At 37.2% G+C, this 23,129-nt stretch overlaps 2 protein-coding genes across 2 annotated transcripts in view; both read left to right on the top strand.

The window, feature by feature from the left end:
• The window catches only part of LOC145722685 (transportin-1-like), a 48,406-nt gene extending 32,149 nt beyond the window's left edge, over positions 1-16,257 (top strand). Inside the window, exons 2-6 of the mRNA XM_081826762.1 lie at positions 1,434-1,547; positions 4,432-4,507; positions 7,900-8,049; positions 11,329-11,435; positions 13,328-16,257. Of these exons, the coding sequence (XP_081682888.1) occupies positions 1,434-1,547; positions 4,432-4,507; positions 7,900-8,049; positions 11,329-11,435; positions 13,328-13,483 (603 nt within the window). The 3' untranslated portion in view covers positions 13,484-16,257. The remainder of the gene's footprint in view (positions 1-1,433; positions 1,548-4,431; positions 4,508-7,899; positions 8,050-11,328; positions 11,436-13,327) is intronic.
• Positions 16,258-16,398: 141 nt separating this feature from the next.
• LOC145722686 (transportin-1-like) lies at positions 16,399-22,586 on the top strand. Its single transcript, XM_081826763.1, has 3 exons — positions 16,399-17,817; positions 19,071-19,202; positions 21,322-22,586. Exons 1-3 carry the CDS (start codon positions 17,791-17,793, stop codon positions 21,442-21,444), a joined length of 282 nt encoding a protein of 93 aa, XP_081682889.1. The 5' UTR covers positions 16,399-17,790; the 3' UTR covers positions 21,445-22,586.
• The last annotated feature ends 543 nt before the right edge of the window (positions 22,587-23,129 follow it).

The following is a 23,129-nucleotide window of genomic DNA, read 5'->3' as shown; positions in this document are numbered from 1 at the left end:
ACACTACAATACTAACAGATACCATGTCTAGATGATTATTGTTTTTGTTTTTGGGTTTTCACTTTGGGTAGTTTAGAAGTCTGTAGGAGGTGGTGAGCAAAGCCGCATTAAAAGATACTAACCAGAAAATAAGGGTGAAGGAGAGAGGAAAGGTTTAAAAGATAAAAAAAGGAAAGAAAGAAAAACAATGCTAACTAGAGACATGCCCTAAGGTCAGGTAATTTTAACCCCTGCTAGGAAGGGACTCCTACTAGGAAGAGACTCCTACTAGGAAGGGACTAATTTCATCTGTCAAACTCTCATGTAGTAATAAAGCCATATGAAATATTCTTTCATCATACTGTTTGGTTTTTGCAATTCTTAAGTTTTGTTTTTGTTTAAGCATTAGTTTTAATGGAACTGTGTCATTGATAAAATAGTTTCAACTGATTGTAGCAGATGCAACTCTTAGTAGCTTAAGAAACCTATACTCCGCCCAGTCTTTGCTAATTAACCGTGGTAATTTGCTCAGATCTTTTTGAGCCATAGTTGGCACTTGGGAGCTAATAATACCTCCCTAGGTTGGCTTGAGAATGAAACGGGAAAATGTATGTGAGAACACTTTAATGGAATTAAACACGATCCACTTATAAAATTACGTTATTTTTCTTGTTTTTCCTTCACCCCAAAGTCCTTAATTGTGAAAAGTGGTTATTTCAGATGGAATTTATTTCACTTGAGTTCAGAAGTTTAAGTTCATAAAAGAATGCAGTTTTTTCAATCACGTTCTGCATATGTAAATGCAACATTGTTTATCGAGGTGTGGGTTGTGATTACAATACAAATTTAATATTTTAGACCAAATAGTGCTATGTATATCAAATTGAAATGTAAACTTTTTAATTTTTTCTAAGTATTGTTGAGTTGTCAGGAATTATCAGGCTTTTTTCCCTATTCCAGTCATTCTTCATTATTCACTATGTTAACTTAAAATGACTAATACCCAAAATCAGATCTCTTCAGGTGTTTCGCAGGGGTTTCGATAAGAACTCGACTTCTCATGAGTCCTTAAATCAGTAATAATCTGGACAGAACTCCAGTTGGGTTGGGTTGGAGAAAACTGCGTGGCACTAGGACCCAGGGGGCTCCCGTGAGCGGATCTAGGGGCCAGATTGCAAATTCGCGGTGACTCAGTCTGGTCGGCTCCTTGCGCTCGGCGGCCGCGGCGGCAGCAGCAGCACCAGACGTTGGCGGCGGAGCTGCTAGGATCAGTTCCCCCGGGTTTCGCCGTCCGAGACTTCTTTCGGGGCACCCCAAGCAGGTCCGAGACGTCTGGGGAGTAAAGGGGTCGTTCTGGCGGGGAAAGGGGGGTTGCTCGGCGCGGGAAGCCCTCGGGCCTGTGCACGGGGAGTAACATTTGCTCCGTCTCTTCCTGTGTCTGGCTTTATTTGCAGCAAACCAAGATGGAGTATGAGTGGAAACCTGACGAGCAAGGGCTTCAGCAAATCCTGCAGCTGCTGAAGGAGTCCCAGTCCCCAGACACCACCATCCAGAGAACCGTGCAACAAGTATCCTTTCCGAGGCCTTGCCGCCGCCCGCGCAGCTCGCCCTGCGCGGGGCCCGCTTCTGGCGGCCGGGTGGCTCCTGCCGCCCCTCCCCCTCCTCCCGCTCCCCGGATCCCTCCGCCCTCCGCCAGCCCGCGGGGAGAGGCCCGCCCGCCGCCGCAGCTCCTGCCCGGCGCCTCGCGCACGCGGCCCTCGACCCCGGTCCGGGGTGCTGCCGCCTCCGCCGGCTTCCGGCCCGCGGGAGGCGGGGGCTCCCGGCCGCCGCCCGCGATCGCGACATGTGCTCCCGCCGGGCCGCCACGTCCCCGCCCGCCCACTGCTGACCTGCCGGTGGGGTGGAGAACGGCGCGGGCGGGCGCGGCCCGGGTGCGGCGCGGACCCCGGCCCCAGACAATGCGCCCCGCGCCGAGGGGGCGGCGGGCCGAGCGAGAGCCCGGGTGGATGGCGCTGTTTGCGAGACGGTGCTCGCCGGCCGAGCGTCGGCCAGAAATGGGGTGGAGCTGGCGCGGGGTTTAAACTGCCGCCGCATTGGGCCTGGGGTTTCTTCGAGGCCCCTGCCGTAAAAGTGCTGGAGACCTGCAAGTGGGGGGCTCTCAGGTCTCACCCCGGAGCTGCTCTTGCTCACACCTGTTGCAAGCTTCCTGGCTCCCGAGTGAAATAGTCCTTTTGGCTCAAAGGCTGACTGCTCAGTTACTCCGTGTTTACCGAGTTTGCTGGGGTAGCGGTCATATTGCTACGGTTTTAGAGACCGAAAAGGTTAAAAGCAGCAGCAAAATCTCTGCCTTGTGTGCTGTGGTGCCCTGAACGGTGGACAAATGAAAGAGCTCTTACTGGATACGATAAAGGAGATGGATTCACCCAGTCATAAATAAGCTTTTTCATTGGCTTATTTAGCTTGTTCCTTTGAGGCTAAAGAATTCTTTAAAAAAAAAAAATCTTAAAAGTCTGCTGTTTTTGCAGAAACAATTTGATTTTTATTGTTAGTGAACAGCAAAACTATAGAATTTGGTAAGTAAGCTCTTTAGTGTAGTTTGGGCTTACTTGAATATAATACACTGTAAAGGTGAAATTATATACAATTCCGTGAGAAACTCTGGTAGATAAGTTTTGAAGTCGAAGAAGTACTGCATTGCTGTAAGTTAAAACTTTAGGTGAGGAAATACATAGCTTTTTAGTTAACATACTAATTTAAAACCGGAGGGTATAATGCTGCTAATACGGAGGTAAGAATGGTAGCTTTGGGGTGTGTTGGACCTTGTATCTGAAGCCTTGCTGTAGCCCAGTCTTAGTTTGTGTTGTCATGGCTGTAGGAATGTTAGAAGTTGATATTTAATGACTTACAGGTAATTGTATGACACATTTATTTCTTAAGTTAGCCAAGCCCATAACCACCTTGTAATTTCTTCTATAGCACTATATATCATTATTTCCTGTTTTGGTACGTATTTATTAAATACCTTTTATATGCCTGGTACTGTGCTTGGGTTGACCATCAATTTTACAGTTTATTCTGTGTGCCTGGAGCATAGTATGCCTTCTGCATAAGGAACAAATTAAATTTCAGTAGACGAATAAAAATACACATTGCTTTATATTTTTAAGTGCCTAATGATGGATGACTTTGTTCTTTTGTGTGTCCTTAGGAAGCATTTATTTTATTGTTGTTTTTGTATAGGCTTGAGCACCTTTTACAAGACTGTTTAGTAATATGGGTAGATGGCCCAAGTTGTAAGAAAGTAAATCTTACCAGGAAGTTTTTATGCAAAATTAGCACATCAGCTTCTTAATATTGGCTATTTACTAAAGAAAGAAACCACTGGATTTTTTTGGTCAAAGAAAGGAGACTTGGGAAATTTTCTAGAGAATGCCTTTTGCTAGTTAATTTAACGTTCTGACCACTAACTATTGAGGGTATTCTAGTATGAAATAAATAGCTAATACAGTGTACTTAGAGCTTGTACCATGGGTTTAATTAAAAAAAAATTTTAGGGCACCTGGGTGGCTCAGTTGGTTAAGCAACTGCCTTCGGCTCAGGTCATGATCCTGGAGTCCCTGGATCGAGTCCCGCATCGGGCTCCCTGTTCGGCAGAGAGTCTGCTTCTCCCTCTGACCATAACCCCTCTCATGTGCTCTCTCTCATTCTCTCTCTCTCTCAAATAAATAAAATCTTTAAAAAATAAAAATTAAAAAAATTTTAGATCTCAGTAAAAACATTTGAATATTTCTGTCTAATAAAACACAATTAGGAGTGTTACTAAAAAGAATATTAGATGTTAAGAGGGCGTGAAGAAAGATATAATAGAACATTATGTTACTGTTGACAGCCAACAGAATGAAATACCTGCAAATTTAAGTCATTAGAAATGTTAGATCTTGGGGAGGTGTGGACAATTGTAGAACTATTGCAATTCAGTAATTGCATACTGACCTTATGTAATAATATTAGACTTGATACATATATTTGTGTATAAGTGGCATTTTTATAAAGTTAATTTTTCTAAATGATCTTTAAAGACCTGTTTTCATTTCTTTGGAATGCTTTTCACTTTTGTCATTATTTTTATACCTAAATACCCTTCTGATTAAGTTTTGAAAGTTTTTTTGCTGTGTTGAGCATTCTGAAGGTGGAACTTGGCTTATGTTGTAATGAATATAATTGATATAAAGTATTAAGTTTAATATTTCAGCCATAAAGCACCTAAGAGATTTAACATAACCATTAGTGTGTGCTTGGAATAGTGTGTTGATGGTTTTAATAAGATAACTTTATTCTTCTTAAGAAAAAAATGCTAGATTAAAAATATCATGAAAGGGATTCTTGATTTTAAACGCTTAATTTTTTCCTTAGATTACATTAAGAAGTTTCCTTAACTACTGTTTGTTCTAGAAACTGGAACAACTCAATCAATATCCAGATTTTAACAACTACCTGATTTTTGTTCTTACAAAATTAAAATCTGAAGGTAAGTAAGGTTTGTAAAAACTACTTGGAAAGGTCTTCGAGACCTATTAAAATATGAGAGTTACTCTCATTTCAAAGGTTTGCATTTTGTAGTAACCCCTAGTCCCAGTAGACTTTATTCATTTCACAAATATTTATTGAGCACCACTTAATTTCCAGGCACAGGGGCAATAAAACTAAACAAAATAAGAATCTCTGCCCTCATGGAACTTACATTGTAGTGAAAGGTGTTCTTCATAGAGTTGAGTATTGAAGATTCCCTTCCTGAAACATTGTCAGACACACAATAGGCACTAAAATACTATTGAGTAACTGGCCTCTAAATGAAAATATCATACCCTGTTCAGTGATTAGTGTTTCAGAAGCCATAGAGCAATTAGTTAAAAAGAAAAAAAAAAAAAACAAGGGCACTTGGAGTTGGAAAGCAAGTCTTAGACACTGACACTGATTCACCTGTCTTGCTTTTTTCAGCTATATAATGCCTGTGTTAGACTACCGAACTATCTGTAAGGGTTCATCCTCAAGGTTCTAGGGGGTTAATGGCCTTAAGGTGTAGTAAAATCTCACTAATCTTTTTTTTTTAAGATTTATCACTGATCTTTTTTTTTTTTTAAGATTTATTCGTTTATTTTAGAGAGAGCCACGTGCACGAGTGGGGTGAGGGGCAACGGGAGAGGGGGAGGGAGAATCCTCAGACCTACTTCTAGCTGACCACCCAGGGCTTGATTCCAGGACCTTGAGATCATGACCTGAGCTGAAATCAAGTGTCGGCCACTCAACTGAGTGAGCCACCCAGGCACCCCTCCTTAATCTTGTATGTTAAGATTTTGATAATTTATACAGTACAGTGATTTGTTTTTAATTTCAAATATTCTAGTTAATTTTAGGGATTTTAATTTGTGATTGAGGGATGTAGTGGAAATTTTAAAACTTTCTAAATCTAGGTTTTAAGAAACTAGAAATTCCTTCAGCATACATTTAAATTCAGCAATTAATATTCTTAGTTTCTTAAATATACTTGATACTTTCTTTCTTAATATAGAAATTTTATTTTTCCCACATACTAATTTGTAATCAGTGTTGTTTTTTAAAGAACTTTAGTATATAGTAAATGAATTTTTCTAAACTCATTGTTTTACTTGAAAATTTTAAACTTTATTTTCACCAAGTCATCTACTCTGTCAGGTCAGTGTGCACATCCTAAATTCCAAATATTAAAGATTGTTAGGATATTATACTTTCTTGAAGCTTTTTGGGGATGTAAGAATAAGAAGTATTTTTATTTTATTTTTATTTTTTTGAATAAGAGGTATTTTTAAAAGCACACATAGAATTCAAACAGCAAGAGAGGTTGTGTGTAACTACCTCCAATTCATTAGTCACCATTTCTCAAAGGACATAGTAAGAGCTTAACATTTGTGTAACAGTTAATATTTCTTCTTGTGTCTTACTTGGGACACAAGTTTACAACGTCTAGTTTTCTATGTAAAAGAAAATTGGCATTGGGGTCATCATATTAGTGAAGGAATGTAAATGACATTTTTTTTTTTAACATTTATTTCAGAGAGAGCACACACAAAGTGCTTATTTAGTAATCTGTTCACCATCCTCTTGTGAATTTGTTTACACGGAGTAAAATTTTAGATCTGGAAGAGATCTCAGAGATAAGCTCATCTAACAGCAAATTGAGATCCAATAGAGAAAAGCCTTAACTTTTTTTAAAAAAGTAAATGGTTGATTGGTGGCTTTTTGGATTTAGGACAGAATATGTTTTACCTTAACTAAAGTAAATATTTTTATATAAAATACTTTTTAATTTTAAACCATTTCTGCTTTGTATTGTGACTTACTAAGACTCTTTATCTTATAGCATTTATTGTAAAAACGGTAGTGACTTTCTTACAAACAAATACATGCCATTTAAGATAAAATTATATGACTGAATTATTAAGGGCTAACTTAGACAAAGGATAATTGCTTGAAGAAGTTAAGTATCTGGATATTCATTTATTTTATGGCAGTTCTAAACTTGCAAGAGAATTTAGAACTGTTTTTGTTTCATTTTAATTTATTCATTGGAATGGGTTGTAGTTGAATCCAGAAAGAAGTTTTTAAACGGTGACATAAAAGGTTTTAGAGTATATTGCTCTGATGGCCTGAATGGGGTTTACGTGCAAAGAAACTTTGCTCTCCTTTCGCCCCTCAGTATGTGTCACCCTAGAATATCTCCGTGCCAGTCAGACTATGGGAGCATACTGCAACCTAGAACAAGCTCAGAGTATTCTGTTTTTCAATAGCGTTTGTGGAACAGTAGTGCTGTAATAGCATATTCTGCTCACCACACCAGCTCTTCATGTCTTCCATTCTTGTGAGGAGGGTGATACTGGAGCGTGCATCAAAGTCTAGGCTTGAGCCAGACTCCTGAGGTTCATATTTTGGCTTCCCCACTTAATAGCCTTGTGTGACTTTGGCACAGCCCTCAGTTTCTTCATTTGTGCAGTGGGGATAATAACTCCTGTCTCGTGAGGTTGTGAGGATTAAAAGCACACTGTTTGGAATGCACTTAGCAGTGTTTAGTACCTAATAAGCATTGAGAAGATAGTAACTATTGCTAATACTGGTGGTGATGTCAATTGGTAAAGCATCAGTTCCATTCTACTAGTATTAAATTTCTTTAAAAAATTTGTTAACACCCATCTAGGGACTAAACTTTTTCATGTAAATTCTATTTTTAACTTACAGAAATTTTAAAACTGTTTTACCCTTTTTTTTTTTTTTAGCTCAGTCAAGTGAAAAAGATGATAAAAATGAACGTCAGTTATTTGTATGTGAAGGTGATCCCATATATTCTTTGTCCCCTTAATTTTTTAATAGGATATTTTTAGTCACTAATATTTTCGGATCTGTAATTTGATGTTTATATCAGGTTCCAATAAAGCTTGAGTACAGTGGCCATATAGAAACTAAATTAACTCTTAAACTAAGTCAGTGGTTCTCAACCAGGTGCAGTTTACCCCACCCATCCCACCCCTCCCACCCCTCCAACAATCCAGACATTATCTGGAAGCATTTTTGTTGTCACAGTTTGGGAAGGGTGATACTGGCATCTATGGCCAGTGATACTGTTAAACATCATAGGATGCACAGGACAACACCCAACAAAAAATTATCTGGCCCAAAATGTCAATAATGCCAAGGTTGAGAAACTCTGAACTACAAATCATGGAGCTAATCTTTCGATAATCATTTATGATACTTTTTTTTCCCCTGGTTATAGCAAAATTACTGGAATGTTGCAATCAATTTTTGACTATAAGTATTTTAAAAGTTACTGCTTTTATATATTTTGAAATGAAAACTACTTTAAAAGTCAATAATACTGTTTTATTACAGATGAACCCACAAGATCATTGAGTGGTCTCATTTTGAAGAATAACGTGAAAGCACATTTTCAGAACTTCCCAAATGGTGTGACAGACTTTATTAAGAGTGAATGTTTAAACAATATTGGTGACTCCTCTCCTTTGATTAGAGCCACTGTAGGTAAGTTATATTGTTACGGTAGTTTGCTTATCCGGTTTGTAACTGGGTTTTTTTTTGAGATGATAGACTGTTCTCATAGGAATTTTTGTCATCCGCTTCATGTTGAATTGTGAGGGGGGAGGGGACTTTTTCATTGCCACTTTTCAAATGTTTTGGAAATAATGTTCATTATTACAGTAAAATCCTTCAAGTAGTGAGACCAGAGCAACTGGTAGTTGCTTAATCAAAGTTCATTGAAGTGGGACATTAACAAATGATATTAATTTAGGACTAATACCTTTTATTTGAGTTCGTTATTGTCTGACTTCCTTGTGTAATACATGGGATATAATTTCCAGTTTCACTTTCTTTACATGGAAAGAAAACTTCGTAAAACAACTAAAGAATAGGACCTTAGGTTTTACTATTTACTAGGTCTACCCTTGTTTTTAATATTTGCCTTGTCTGTATCTAATTACAGCAATTTTTGAGTCTTTCCAGAGTGTCCAGCTTGAGTAAAAGAACTATCAGTTTATGTAATATTGAATTAAAATATTTAATTATAATAGCTGGTATAAATAGGTTTGGGAGTAAACACAACCGACTTTTGGTAATAGCATTCATGGAAGCAGAAATAGTCAGGAGGACTCAAGAGTGGCCTACTAACGGGCAGCATTCAGTATGCCATGGGCTTTAAGCAGCTAAATTTTACAAGGACCTGGAAAGCTTCTGTTAATCTGGCAGGTTGGTTGAATGGAAGTCAGTTAAGAACCTTCATAATGATTAAATCATTTTCATTGAAAGTTCTTTACTTTTGTATTTTTTGTCTCATGGTGGGTTTGAAAAGTACCCAGTTCATCTTTTACTTAAAAAGCAAAGGCTCTCTGACATCTCTCAAAATATACATGTCTTGAATACTGCCATTATTAACACTGATTTTAAATGGGATGGAGGGCATTTGTGATTTGAGAAAAGGGAATTCCTGGTTTGTTCTGATGGACCCTCATATACCTTCCTAATGTTCTGCCAACTCTTGACACTGGTAAAAAAGAATGGTGAGTGTATGCCAGACTTCTCAAATATTTTTAATCTTAACAATACATATTAGGAATCTTGCCAAGGAAGTTTATTTGAAAAGACCACATTTCGTTGACTATGTGGTAATCCATTAGGCAAATGTAAAATTGTTTCTCTTGTTAAAGAGTGTATGGTTAGGGGGCGCCTGGGTGGCTCAGTCGTTAAGCATCTGCCTTCAGCTCAGCTCATGATCACAGGGTCCTGGGATCAAGCCCCGCATCGGGCTCCCTACTCCAAGGGAAGCCTGCTTCTCCCTTTCCCACTCCCCCTGCTTGTGTTCCCTCTCTCGCTGTGTCTCTCTCTGTCAAATAAATAAATAAAATCTTTTAAAAAAAAAAATGTATGGTTGGTTTGTAATTTTATTATTTTAGTGACTATCCTTTATGTGTGTTTATATAATATGGGAAAAAGATTTTTGGGGGAGTGGATGAAATTATACGGGCCAGTTAAATTTGAATTTGTTGGTCGATCAACATTCTCTAATGCTCTTCTAGCAGAAGTAATGAATGTCAGCCGTCTGTTAGTGCCAAGTTGTAGCTTGGCGTTCAGTTTTTGTTACTGCTTGTTTTAAGACATGCTTAGTTTTCTTTAGGCAGATCCAGAGCTTTCTTTCACCCTCAATTCTTACAAATTTTAACTTTATGAAAGAATAATTGGCAAGAAGGAGCAGACTTGATGCTTTTTGATCTTACTAGAAGACTGTTTTAAGGGTTATATCTTAAAAATGCTATCAGTCCATTGACTCTTACCATATAATTTAGGTTTTGTTTTGTTTTGTTTTGTCTTTAGTGCAGAGTGCATATTGGCCAACAACTTTACGTTTTTTAGCTCTTTTTGCCACTGGGAGCAACCTTCTCAAACCGTAAAGACAATTTATACACCCAAACAAGTAGAATTTGTTGTTTAGTAATAATCATTGATTATTTATTGTATGCCAGGCAGGGATTTTGTTTGCATATCTCACTGAATTCTCATAATAACAAGAGAACACTTTTTTTTTTTCCACTTTTCCAAATTAGTATTTTGAAATTTAGAGTACATGTAATTTGCCCACTGTCAGAATTTATACAAATCTTAATTATGGTACTAAAAGGTCTATAATCATCAAACGAAGAATATTATTCATATTAAATTTGCTAAGGCAGAGGGAAACATTAACACAAAACTTTTGTTATGTATTTGTATATTTGCAAATTTCATTTGCTATCACAACTAAGCTACACAACACATTGAAACAATCCAGTCAGAGTGACGTGATCAGTGAGCATGTGATCCTCAGCCTCCAGAATCCAAGATCACCTTGCCAGTGATTCATCCTTGATCCTGTAGTGGTGGGAACTGGTGGAGGAGTGTGTGGGTCTTTCCACACCAGACGGATTGTTGCACACATGGATTATTATCCATTGATGGCTCATCTACTTTCATTTTCCCTACCTTGGTCCATGGCTGTGATCCATCTTAGCTTAGATCAGAGAGCTGATTTTCGCTTTATGTATTTTTGTGGAAAACTAACAGACTCATACTCATCACCCAGTGATAAGCACTGCTCATGTTTTGGTATATTGTCTTTCTACTCTTTTGTGTACAATTTCTGTAAAGGAGGAACACGTTTAACCCTTGAACAATACAGATTTGAACTGCGTGGGTCTGCTTATATGTGGAATTGATTTTTCAGTAGGTACAATAAATGTATTTGCATTATAATTTTAATAACTTTTTTTCCTAGCTTTATTGTAAAAACCATATAAAATAATGTCATACACAAAATTTGTTAATCAACTATGGTATCATTGAGGCTTCCAGTTAGCAATAGGCTATTAAGTTTTGAGGAGTAAGCAGTTACGTGTTGATTTTCGACTGAGGGGGGCCAGCACTCTAATCCCCCCACTTTGTTCAAGGGTCAACTATAATTTTAATGAGTGGAACTGTTCTTGTTATTATTGGAAAAGCGCAAGTTGTATAGACTTTTTGTACAAATAATTGTTAAAAGTACAAAAGAGGGTAAAGTGTTGGAAAACAAGATTAGAAACCTCCAATTTGTGCTATGGTTTTTCTACAGATGTGGTGAAAAGGGAGTCCTTGGTGAATGTTACTGTTTATGTGGTTTGGAGGTCCTGGACTGATGCGGGTCATTTAAATGAATGTGTGTGCATGCGTGCATTCACGTGGCAGTATCTAACATAATGCAGTCAGATTGCCTAAATATATGTGTTTTCTTTTAAGGTATTTTGATTACAACCATAGCCTCCAAAGGAGAATTGCAGAACTGGCCTGACCTCCTACCGAAACTCTGTAGCCTATTGGATTCTGAAGATTACAACACTTGTGAGGTAAAGAAATTTGCTTTTTACATTTTCTTCTCTATTTTTCTTGTCATGTTGTGTATTTGTAACTTTTGGAAAAAATAACTTCTCTGAAACTTACAACTTCAAAAACTTGAAATCTTCAAGTTACCCTCTTACTTTACATTAGTGACCATTTATCTTACAGTTTCTATAAGGACTGTTAAGTTATAAATCCTCTTTACTATAATTACTACAAGGAAGTATAATCAGTTAATCCATTAATGTGGTATTTTTGGAAGATAGGCTTAAATTTACCAACCATGAGCACTTTTTTTGCCTTCTCTAAATTGTTTGTGCCTCTTATTTTGTGACATGGCTGAAGTGTATGTAATCTAGCTTTAATCATGTAGTAATTATCTCCTGTTTGCCACTGATCAGTAGCAACCTTTCTGTGTGGGAAAGGGAGTCTATGGATTTCTCACTATTTATCAGTACTTGTAAATATCTCTTTCATTACCAGGCCTCTAGTTTGTGTAGAAATCTGTTTTGAATGGAAACCATTTTAGGTATTTTGCCTCTTTAAAGGAATAACCTAACAAAAAAAGGCAGTTTGTTACCAGATCTGAAAGAGGGAAAGGCAGGACTGGAGAGAGGGAGTGAGCAAAGGGGTCTTTAAAGTTACGCTTCTCCCTCCCTAGAAAAAAATCTTTCTTTCTCATATATACATTTTCCAATAACACCTTAGAAATACATTAAGAGGGGCGCCTGGGTGGCTCAGATGGTTAAGCATCTGCCTTTGGCTCAGGTCATGATCCCAGGGTCCTGGGATCGAGTCCCACATCGGGCTCCCTACTCCTTGGGAGCCTGCTTCTCCCTCTGCCTCTCTCTCTCTCTGTCTCTCATGAATAAATAAATAAAATCTTAAAAAAAAAAAAAAAATACATTAAGAGGGGCACCTGGGTGGCTCAGTCGTTAAGCGTCTGCCTTCGGCTCAGGTCATGATCCCAGGCTCCTGGGATCGAGTCCCACATCGGGCTCCCTGCTCAGCGGGAAGCCTGCTTCTCCCTCTCCCACTCCCCCTGCTTGTGTTCCTGCTCTCGCTGTGTCTCTTTCTGTCAAATAAATAAATAAAATCTTTAAAAAAAAAAGAAAAGAAATACATTAAGATTCCAGAAAAACTAAAATAATACTAGTACTCAACCATTGAGTAAGAATTGATTAAATTTAAATTGTGCTTTGGTATAGTGGTAATAATACGAAAGGAGATCAGAATTTTAAAACAAGCACTTACCAAGAATAAAAAATTAAAACTGCAGTAATCATGAAATTATGGAGCTTCTATGTAAGTCACATTTTAAAGAGAAAGTATTCTTCACTTAACTGTACCATGGAAATAAGCACCAGGTTTCTGCTGCTGATGGAATTATAAGCAGTAAATTAGAGTTTGAGGTAATTAGCAGGTTATTGTGTATAGGAGCTCTAGGTTGGCCCCTTTGGTGTAAAAATGGTTATAGGGAAATAGTTGCTAATTTGAATTTTCTGCCCTTTTAACTGACTTCGTCATTATCCAGTGAGTGGTTTACATATACATAATTTTTAAATGATGTTAAGACTTCTTTCTGACTTAAAATTAACAAGAATATTTAGAGAGAAGTTAGCTTTTTTATTGCAGTCTCTGCCAACCAGAATATCCTCTAATTTTAAGTTATTAAATGCTAAGATAAAAACGTACCATTATATTTGGACTGAGATTTTAGGTAACTTAGTGGCATGGTGATTTCTGTCTTAAAATTGATGACTAAATTTGTGGATTTTACGAGGCAGTATTTTATGTGGGCTGAGAACATTAATGCATACAAGTTAGTCAATATTCCTCAATTTGCTTTTAAAATGGCTTCATTTTTAATTAATTCTAATAATATAAATGTCTTTCACAGGGAGCATTTGGCGCCCTTCAGAAGATCTGTGAAGATTCTGCTGAGATTTTAGATAGTGATGTGTTAGATCGTCCTCTCAACATCATGATCCCCAAATTTCTACAGTTCTTCAAGCACAGTAGTCCAAAAATAAGGTATCTGTGTAGCCAGTATTAAATTAATTCATAAACTCTAAGCCTGACCACTCTCTTATTTTGCATTACCTAATATTTTTGTGACTGGCAAAAGATACTGATGTTCCACAAAGGTGAACGTCAGTAGTTGAAATTTACTCCTTTTAATAGCAAAACCCATGAACTGTTAACTTTTTCTGATGAAATTGTAATTGAACAGGATAGTTCTTTACTTTCTATATAGCTAATTATATTTGTAGTGATTAACAGGCATGCTTTTAAGGTTCTTTGTGTAAGGCTGAAATTCATTGTGTTTTGGGGTTGTTTTTGTTTTAATTTATGGATCTTGCCAAGTTACATGTACCTTCATTTGCAGCTGTGTGGTAAAAATTCCTCCAGTATGACATCTGGATTATTTAGTAATTTTAGATTAAGAGTTTTGCATCTAATTAAAAACGTTTTGAGCGTGAAGGTGGAAGGATTTATGAGTACACTTTGAAATCAGTAGGTCTGCTTGGCCAGAAGTTAACCTTGGCCTGCTTTGTTTTTCTGTATATCCTTAGTTTCTTGAACAGTGCCTATCATATAGTTGTTGAAATATTATATTTAAATATTAAATTAACCTTTGACTAATTTATCATCTGTTGTCCTATCAAGCTATAATTATCATGATGCTTTCACACTATTTAAGTGTGTAAGATTCCTGTCTGTAACTACACCAGAAGTTCCCCCAAACTGCTGTACTTTTTTCCCCCTCTTTTCCAATTACATGTTTTAATCTAACTTGTCTTTTGTTTATTGTTACTGTGGAAAAGTCATTGCTGTTCTGATTGTTAGTTGCTTTGATTTTTTTGTTGTTTCCAGTTGTCAGTGCTTCGTGTTTTTATGTAGAATGATCAAAAACCATATTACTATTTAAAGTAGAAGTTCTGCAGGATCCTAGATGTGGTTATTTAAGGATATCCATCCAACAGCATGGACTTTAATGCATATGCTATAACTGTTAGTTTAGATGTCCTTCAGAGCGTACTCCAAGATTCCAAGCTGTATTCAGAGGATTATGGTTTAAACAGTGTGACCAGAGGGTAATCAGGCATCTTTTTCTTGCTTAAATTCGGTATTTAGTTCTTTTTCTTTTATCTCGATTTAATTTTAGTTACTTCTCATCTTAAGTGGTACTTAATGCAGCGTTGTTCTCAGAGAGGAAACTTAATAGATGCTCATTTATGGTAGTGTCATGCAAATAAGTAGTAACATTTTCAAAATAAAATGCTACTCATCCCTAAATAGTTAACTAGATAGACTTCATGTTCCCTAGGAAGTTGTCTTTTAATCTTTGAACTAAGGTGATGAAAGAAATTGTGGTAATTTGCCTGTTATTTCTCAGAAACTCACTTTTTTGTGACCAATTCTTAGCAAGTAAAAGAAAAACAGAAAAATCCAAAAAACATATTCCTGGCAGTTATGTCCATTGCTAGACATAAAAGTTTTTTGTAATTTTAATACATTTTTGTAGCTGGTCATTTGTTTAAACTTAACTAGGTAGAGTTCAGTAATACAGAAATGTTTCCATTCAGTGAATGTTCATTATTACCCATTTGAGAATCTGTTCTACATACCATTAAACATTTTTCTCCATTTTAATGTATATTTGGATAAATGTATCTGCTGTATATTTTAGCAGTACACTAAACTCCATCTTTATAGGATTTTTATTCTACATTTTCATTTAATATCTTATTTATACAGCTTAACTGATATTTCTTCTGTACTCTTAAAAATGTTTTTCCATCTCAATAACTATTGAACTTTGAGAATATAGAATGAGGCAAAGGAATGTAGTTTTATCCATCACATGACTAAGCAATTGAAAAATTAGAGCCATTTTATTTTTTAAATCATACCAGAGGTACACAAAGTTGGGTTATGATTTTTAGCTCATGACGTTTTCATCATGGCCCACTTCCATTTTGTCTTTATTTATTTATTTTTTAAGATTTTATTTATTTATTTGACAGAGCGAGAGAGCACAAGCAGGGGGAACAGTAGAGGGAGAGGGAGAAGCAGGCTCCCTGCCAAACACGGAGCCCAATGCGGGGCTCGATCCCAGGACCCTGAGATCATGACCTGAGCCGAAGGCAGACACTTAACCATCTGAGCCACCCAGGCGCCCCCCATTTTGTCTTTAGTTACTTATTATTTTTAATAATCACTCAAATCTATCACCTAAAACAAAAGCTAAGGTCTTGATGACAACAACCCACATTTAATCCCAACTTTTCCTTCTCTTGCATTGTTAAAAAATAATTTTTTTTAAAAGATTTTATTTATTTGTTAGAGAGAGAAAGAGAGCACAAGCAGGGGGAGCGGCAGGCAGAGGGAGAAGCAAGCTCCCCACTGAGCAAGGATCCCGATACAGGACTTGACCCCAGGACCCTGGGATCCATGACCTGAGGCGAAGGCAGATGTTTAACCAACTGAGCAATCCAAGCATCCCTAAAAAATAAATGTATTGCATATATATGTAAAATGCATGTCTGTGTGTGTATGTCTTTGCTTTTAACTTTATAAAAAGTATTTCATGAATTTAATCTTTGGCAGCTTTTTAAATTTAATATTATGTTGCTAAGATTCATCCATATTTTGTCATTATAGCTCATTTGTTTTGGCTGTTGTATACTACTTGGCATCTGATTACACAGTTTATTCATGTTCCTCCCCACCCCCCCCCACCCCCGGCCAGCTTTTGGGGTGGCTTCCAGGTATTTGCTGTTGTGGGTAGTGCAGCTGAAGACATTTATTTGCTTGTCTCTGTTTGTCTATTTGCAAGAGTTTCTCTAGAAAGATGTAAAATCTTTGGGGAGGAATTTCTGGGACATGAGGCAAATAACAAGGAAAGAACACCAAAGTTTTCCAGGGTAGTTGCATCAATTTATACTCTATTAACAAAGCATAAGATTCTCTGGGTACACAGCGTTTAGTGTTGTCATGTATTTTAATTTTTGCCAGTTAAATAGATAAAAAATTATGTTTCATTATGAATTTGATGGTTTACCTGTCATTAGTCATGTTGAACATCTTGTCATAGGTTTATTGGCTGTTTGTAGTACCTTTTTCTTTTGTCTTTTTCTCTTGGGTTATCAGAAAAGGGAAACAGGAAAATGAAATAATTTCATGATGAATACTGTGGAAAAATAATGAGAATAAGGGGTTAGACAGTGATTCACAGGTATCGTATATAGAAGGTTTTCTGTAAAGGTAACATTTGTGCAGAGACCCTGAACAAAGTAAAGTAGCAAATCTTTGAAAGATCAGGGAGAAGGACATATAAGACAGGGAACAGAAAGTATAAAGGTCCTGGAGTTAGGGACAAGCCTTTTACAGTGACAAAAGAAGAAACCTTCGTAGCGCAGTAAGAAATGAAGCTAGGAGAGTGGGAGTAACCACGCTATAGTGGAATGTCTAGGCTGGTAGTCAGCAAACTGTGACCCATGGGGCCAAATTGAGCCCATAACGTGAGCTAAGAATGATTTTATACTTTAAAAGGTTGTGTTTGGGGGATGGGGAATGAAGCTGCCACAGAGGTCTTAGAATATTTACCCACTTGATCTTTTGTAGGAAAAGTAGATTGTGTGTTTTTGGAGCAATCTATACAAGGGTGTAATGTGATGTTACTCATCTGTGTCTAAAAGGTTGTAGTGGGGTTTGGTATAGTAGAAGTCAGGAAACCAGTTCGAGCCTGTTGGAGTAATCCTGATAGGAAATTATGGTTTGGACTAGGGAAGAAGTGATTGGCTTTAAAGGTAGTGCCATTAGGAATTGCTGTGGAGTTGAATTGGCTATGTCTGAACACAAAGACTATAGACTTTCCTCATTTTTGGTTTTAAAAGGAATAAATAGCCATTATTTTAAAATCTGTAGGTATGCAAAACAAATTTCCATTATGCCTCTATCCACCTTCCCACTCTTCAGAGGTATACACTATTAAAAATGTGCACATGTCCTTTCCAACACTTTACACTTGAAGAGAAGTACTAACTTAACTTAATGCTCTGGAACCTGTGTTTTTCACTTAATATCACTCATATTCTGTGTTAAATATACAAAGAAATTTAACTCATGCTTTTCAGGGTGTGTATGTGTATATACATGTATATGTATGTATAAACACATACATTTATGGTTATACATACACCATAATTATTTTATGGAGGAATAGTTAAGTTCTTGTCAATCTTCTGTAAATAGAAAAAAGCTGTAGTGAGTATGTGTTAAATTTTAAATTTTGTTTCTAGGTCTCATGCTGTTGCATGTGTCAATCAGTTTATCATCAGTAGGACTCAAGCTCTGATGTTGCACATTGATTCTTTTATTGAGGTAAGATTTGTCTCTCCCCCTCCCCCTTTTGCTTTTGGGAAAGTTAGAAAATGTTAAATTATTTCTCGTAGTATTAAAACTGGATACAGTGTAGACTTGGTCATTTTTGTTAACTGAAAATAAAAGCATTTTTCCTCTATTAAACTGATTTTTTTACTTATGGTACAAACATCAATTATGGTTTGTGGATGTTTAATATCTTAACTAGAAATTTTTTATTTGAATATACTATTCAAATTCCAAATGTAAATTGAGTCTCCCAGTTCATTTGCAGAAGTTGAAACATAAAACATTGAGTCTGAATAATCTTAAACTTAAAATTAACCTTAAATTTATTCTTCATTAAGAATCTGAAGGCTGAAGGCACAGATTAATAAAAGGCTGGTGCTTCATTTTCCATTGGTTTCCATTGTAGAATTAGAGGTGTCGGGAAAAATTTGACTCTTAAATCTCAGCAAGCATTTCTAAAGGCCCTTTTACTTTTTTGGTAAAAGCAGAAAGTCGGGCGCCTGGGTGGCTCAGTTGGTTAAGCGACTGCCTTCGGCTCAGGTCATGATCCCGGGGTCCTGGGATCGAGTCCCACATCGGGCTCCCAGCTCAGCAGGAAGCCTGCTTCTTCCTCTCCCACTCCCCCTGGTTGTGTTCCTGCTCTTGCTGTCTGTCTCTGTCAAACAAATAAATCTTTTAAAAAAAAAAAGCAGAAAGTCAAGCATAATTTTCTGGCCACGAGCTCAAAGCAATAGAATTCTTTTTCAGAACTACTACCACTTAATAACAGCAATTGTGAACAAATTGTTAAAGTTCCTTAAGCACTTCACTTTTATTTTCAGTGTTCATTAAATGAGACTTAAATAGTCTTTTCCTCTCCAGCTATTTTTTTTTTTTTAATAAGATTTATTTATTTTTAGAGAGTGAGCCTGGGTTGGGGAGGCAGGGGGAGAGACTCAAGCAGACTCAACACTGAGTGCAGAGCCCAACGTGGGGCTTGATCTCACACCCATGAGATGATGACCTGAGCCAAAAGAATGGCTTTAGATTATTTATCAAAATCATACTTTTGGCAGTTGTCATCCTATATTTAATTAATTATTTATGACCTAATATTGCAGGCCAGTTAATTCAGTCTTTATTTGTATCTTATCTTCTTAGGGTTTCTTTAAATGTTACTAACTTACAGATGACTGGTTATTATGTATAAACCTTTCTAATATATTGGAATGCTTAACTAGAAAAAAATGTTTCTCATGCAATAGAACCTCTTTGCATTGGCTGGTGATGAAGAACCAGAGGTACGGAAAAATGTGTGCCGGGCACTTGTGATGTTGCTTGAAGTTCGAATGGATCGCCTGCTTCCTCACATGCATAACATAGTTGAGGTAATACAGGTGACTTAAAAGCGCTCTCCTCCTTTTTCGCCCAAGAAAGATCTTCGGAACAAAATGTATAATGTTAAATTTGTATAACACATTACATTGTTGGCAATCAACTATGAAAAACAGTTCATGATTATCTTAAAATTATAAGTTCTCTTTATGGTGACTTTTCTTTCGTGAGATTTAAGATGCTTATAGAGGGGGAAAGTTATTTAAAGGAATAGATAGCTTTTAACATGAATAACTAAGAAATATTTAAATTATTTGTGTTCACTAGATATGTGTTAGGCTAAACGATCACTAGAACTGTGGTAGGTTAAGTGGCACGTTCTTGTGTCATTGGAGTTTGTAATTATAAGTGTTTGTTTTCCACCTATTACTGTTAAAGCTGATCTGATCCACTTACGATTTATGGTAGAAGTGAAATTTCTGAGTAGAAAATACGTAATTGTTATAGTTAGTTCCAGCAAACCATTTAGATTTTAAAACTCTTTCAATCCCTATGCAATTAAAATAATTTTACTAGGAAATTCTGAGTACGGTGATCATTGGTTAACCATATTTAAAGGAAGTAATACATAGTAACAAGATAAAATTATTATTAGAACAAAATAACTTCGTTTGGGCAATACTCAGTCCTGCTAGCTGCAGACCGTACCACCTAATTTTCATATTACTGGATCATAGTATGTGAGTAGTATATGGAGCTTTCCAGGTATATTAAATAATACATTATTTAGATTCTCCTTTACACCTTCAGAGATTTATATGGTGTGGAGAGGGAAGATCTTTTTTTAAAGGATGGGGGCCTAAGACCTATTAGAAAAAGGCTAGCATCTATAGTGTATAGCAACTCCTTTTCTAAAACATAAGGAAATATAGTTGTAAAGATATGTAGCAGCATTAGATGGGAATAGTGACCTTTTATCTGATGAATCTGTTCTCTCTGAAGTGCTTAGGAGAATCAGGTCGAGTTGGTTGAAGGTTTAGTGAAAGTTGGAGCTAACCAGAAAGTTAAAGATACTTATCATTTGCTGGGGCCATGTCACGGGGCTGGGTGTGGGGGGGGAGCTAATTTAAAATGCTACAGTTATTTAGCAGTATTCAGCATGGTAGTAGGACATGGTGTGGAATGTAATAGGGCTTGGCCTGTCACAATTCTTGCATTGCCACATTTTGCCATGGGAGATGTTTCAGTCTAGAAGAGGATATGTACAGAGGCTTCATCCAACACTTGACCCCATTTCCAGGCCCAGGTACACTGGGAAATCATATGCGTACCTTTGATTATATTTATTTTGTTTTTGCACGTGAAGGTTTTTTAAAGAGGGGTAGACACTGCCTTTGAATTTCAGATCAGGTGTTCCTACAATTAAGAGTGAATTTGGCTTGGCATGTTGGAGACTACAGATTATAGTTGCATTAAGAAATGTCCCTACTTCCAAATATAAAAAAATTTAAGTTTCATAATTGTATATGTATATATCACTTTACATACATGAAAATATATACAAGAGACAGGTTGAATAATTGTTATAAAAAGATTCTTCATTTTTTAATGAAAGGTATAATGGACTTTTTTGATGTTTCTAAGAAAACCGTTGATTAATACATGTTTAAAATCTCAGTGGTTTCGGGGCACCTGGGTAGCTCAGTCGTTAAGTGTCTGCCTTCGGCTCCGGTCATGATCCCAGCGTCCTGGGATGGAGCCCGGCATCAGGCTCCCTGCTCCAAGGGAAGCCTGCTTCTCCCCCTCCCACTCCCCCTGCTTATGTTCCCTCTCTCGCTGTGTCTTTCTCTGTCAAATAAATAAATAAAATCTTTAAAAGAATAAAAATTTTAAAAATAAAATCTCAGTGGTTACATAAAAGAAAACATGCCTGTACAGAAGCAGATAACGCCATACATAGTTGGAACACTTTTCATTAGGCAGCATTCTAAAGCGGTTGTTCTTAGTTTGGCTGCATTTTAGAATTGACTTGGAAACTTCATAAAAAATCCAAAGCTGAGGTTGAGAATCACTGTAAAGTTCAAGGCGATAGCAGAGGACCTTTAACTTGCTGAGAAAGGAGTAGGTTTATTTTAATTTTGTGATTTAAACTGATTAATATTAATGCTGCTTTGTTTTCAGTACATGCTACAGAGGACGCAAGATCAAGATGAAAATGTGGCTTTAGAAGCCTGTGAATTCTGGCTCACTTTGGCTGAGCAACCCATATGCAAAGATGTACTCGTAAGGCATCTTCCTAAGTAAGTGTTCCTTCTTTTGAATGCTACCTTGTTCCTAAATTTAACAATGATTCTTCATTTTTACATTTTTATGTTGCATTCTGCTATCAGGGATGAAGTTCTAAAGAAGTCAGACTTAGTTTTACTTAGCATAACCATAGGTTGTAACTAAAGAGATTTTTCAGGAAGGGGGCACCTGGGTGGCTCAGATGGTTGCGTCTGCCTTTGGCTCAGGTCACAATCCCAGGGTCCTGGGATCGAGTGCCGCATCGGGCTCCCTGCTAGGCGGGGAGCCTGCTTCTCCCTCTGCCTCTGCATCTCTCTCTCTCTCTCTCTGGCTCTCATGAATAAATAAATAAATATGTGAAAACATTTAAAAAATAAAAAGATTTTTCAGGAAGCAATTGTTTTTTGGGACTTTTTTTTATTACAGATGGTTTATTCTAAATCATAGTCTTAATTTTGGATAATTCATGGCATGGTTCTTTTTTTTTTTTTAATCATTTCAGTTTGACTCTAGACTCTGATGGGGTTTTTTCTCCCCAAAACCTGATTTTCCAGTAGTTGTGATGCTGCTTAATTTTTGGTTAGCGTATTACTAAGCTTATTTTTAATTCAATGAATGCTGTTTTATCAGGTTTTTAAAAATATTTCTTTCCAACTTTATTGAGATATAATTGACCTGAAACATTGTATTGGTTTTAGGTGTACAACATGATTTGATTACATGTATTAAAATCATTTACTTTTAGAAGAAGTAATGCTTAACCTTTTTTTGAAAATAAAGTAATACAGCCTCATGAAAGAACATTAAGATGTGGAAATTTTCAGGGGCACCCGGGTGGCTCAGTTGATTAGGCGTCTGCCTTTGGCTCAGGTCATGATCCTGGGACCCTGGAATTGAGCTGTGTCAGCCTCCCTGCTCAGCAGGGAGTCCGCTTCTCCCTCTCCTGCCCCTCCCCCCATTCATGCTCACTCGCATTCTCTCTCTCAAATCTTTTTGGGGGCGCCTGGGTGGCTCAGGTAATCGTCTGCCTTCGGCTCAGGTCATGATTGCAGGGTCCTGGGATCGAGCCTGCATTGGGCTCTTTGCTCATCGAGGAGTCTCCTTCTCCCTCTCCCTGTCCGTGACAGCTCTTGTTCTTTCTCAAATAAATAAAAATAAAATCTTTTTTAAAAAAATTTCTTTTTTTATTGGGGCACCTTCCCTGGCTCAGTTGGTAGAACATGCTACTCTTGATCTAAGGATCATGAGTTCAAGCCCCATGTGGGCGTAGAGCTTAACTTTTAAAAAGAAAGGGGAAAAAATTCTTTTTTCATTGGCTACATGAGGCTTTCGGAGAAAGCTCCTTTACAATTAGACCTAAAAATAATGATCTGCCGTACAAGATTGGAATTCATCAGAGACATGCCATGTTGCTATGTGGTCACAGTTAATCCCCGTATCTCACTTGCCAACTTCATTTTCTTACCCATCTTTATCAGTCCCTTATTTCTTGCACATCTTTTCTTTCTTTCTTTGGCACAGACATCAATGATCCACAAATCAACTCTACTGACCATAAACGTCCAGCTACCCTGCATCTCCCCTGCTTTGGACTAATAAACTCTCTTTGCTTCTTGTCTTACGCTGTTGGGAAAAGTTCCACCACCAGGAGGATTGATGGCTATAGAAATCCATGGTTTTCAGTGTCAAGTGGACCCTTCATG

Source organism: Leptonychotes weddellii, chromosome 7 (genome assembly GCF_054177405.1).
Source record: "Leptonychotes weddellii isolate Sample4059 chromosome 7, ASM5417740v2, whole genome shotgun sequence".
NCBI classification, from domain to species: domain Eukaryota; kingdom Metazoa; phylum Chordata; class Mammalia; order Carnivora; family Phocidae; genus Leptonychotes; species Leptonychotes weddellii.
Note: the sequence above shows the minus strand (reverse complement) of the source record. Positions and strands in the feature narration are given on the sequence as shown.

Bases quoted from the DNA above. Each gene is read 5' to 3' on its own strand.
- LOC145722686 (XM_081826763.1), top strand. From the start codon at position 17,791: ATGTTGCACATTGATTCTTTTATTGAG. The intron at 17,818-19,070 runs GTAAGATTTGTC...CTCATGCAATAG, and splicing joins ACATTGATTCTTTTATTGAG to AACCTCTTTGCATTGGCTGG. The intron at 19,203-21,321 runs GTGACTTAAAAG...CTTTGTTTTCAG, and splicing joins ACATAGTTGAGGTAATACAG to TACATGCTACAGAGGACGCA.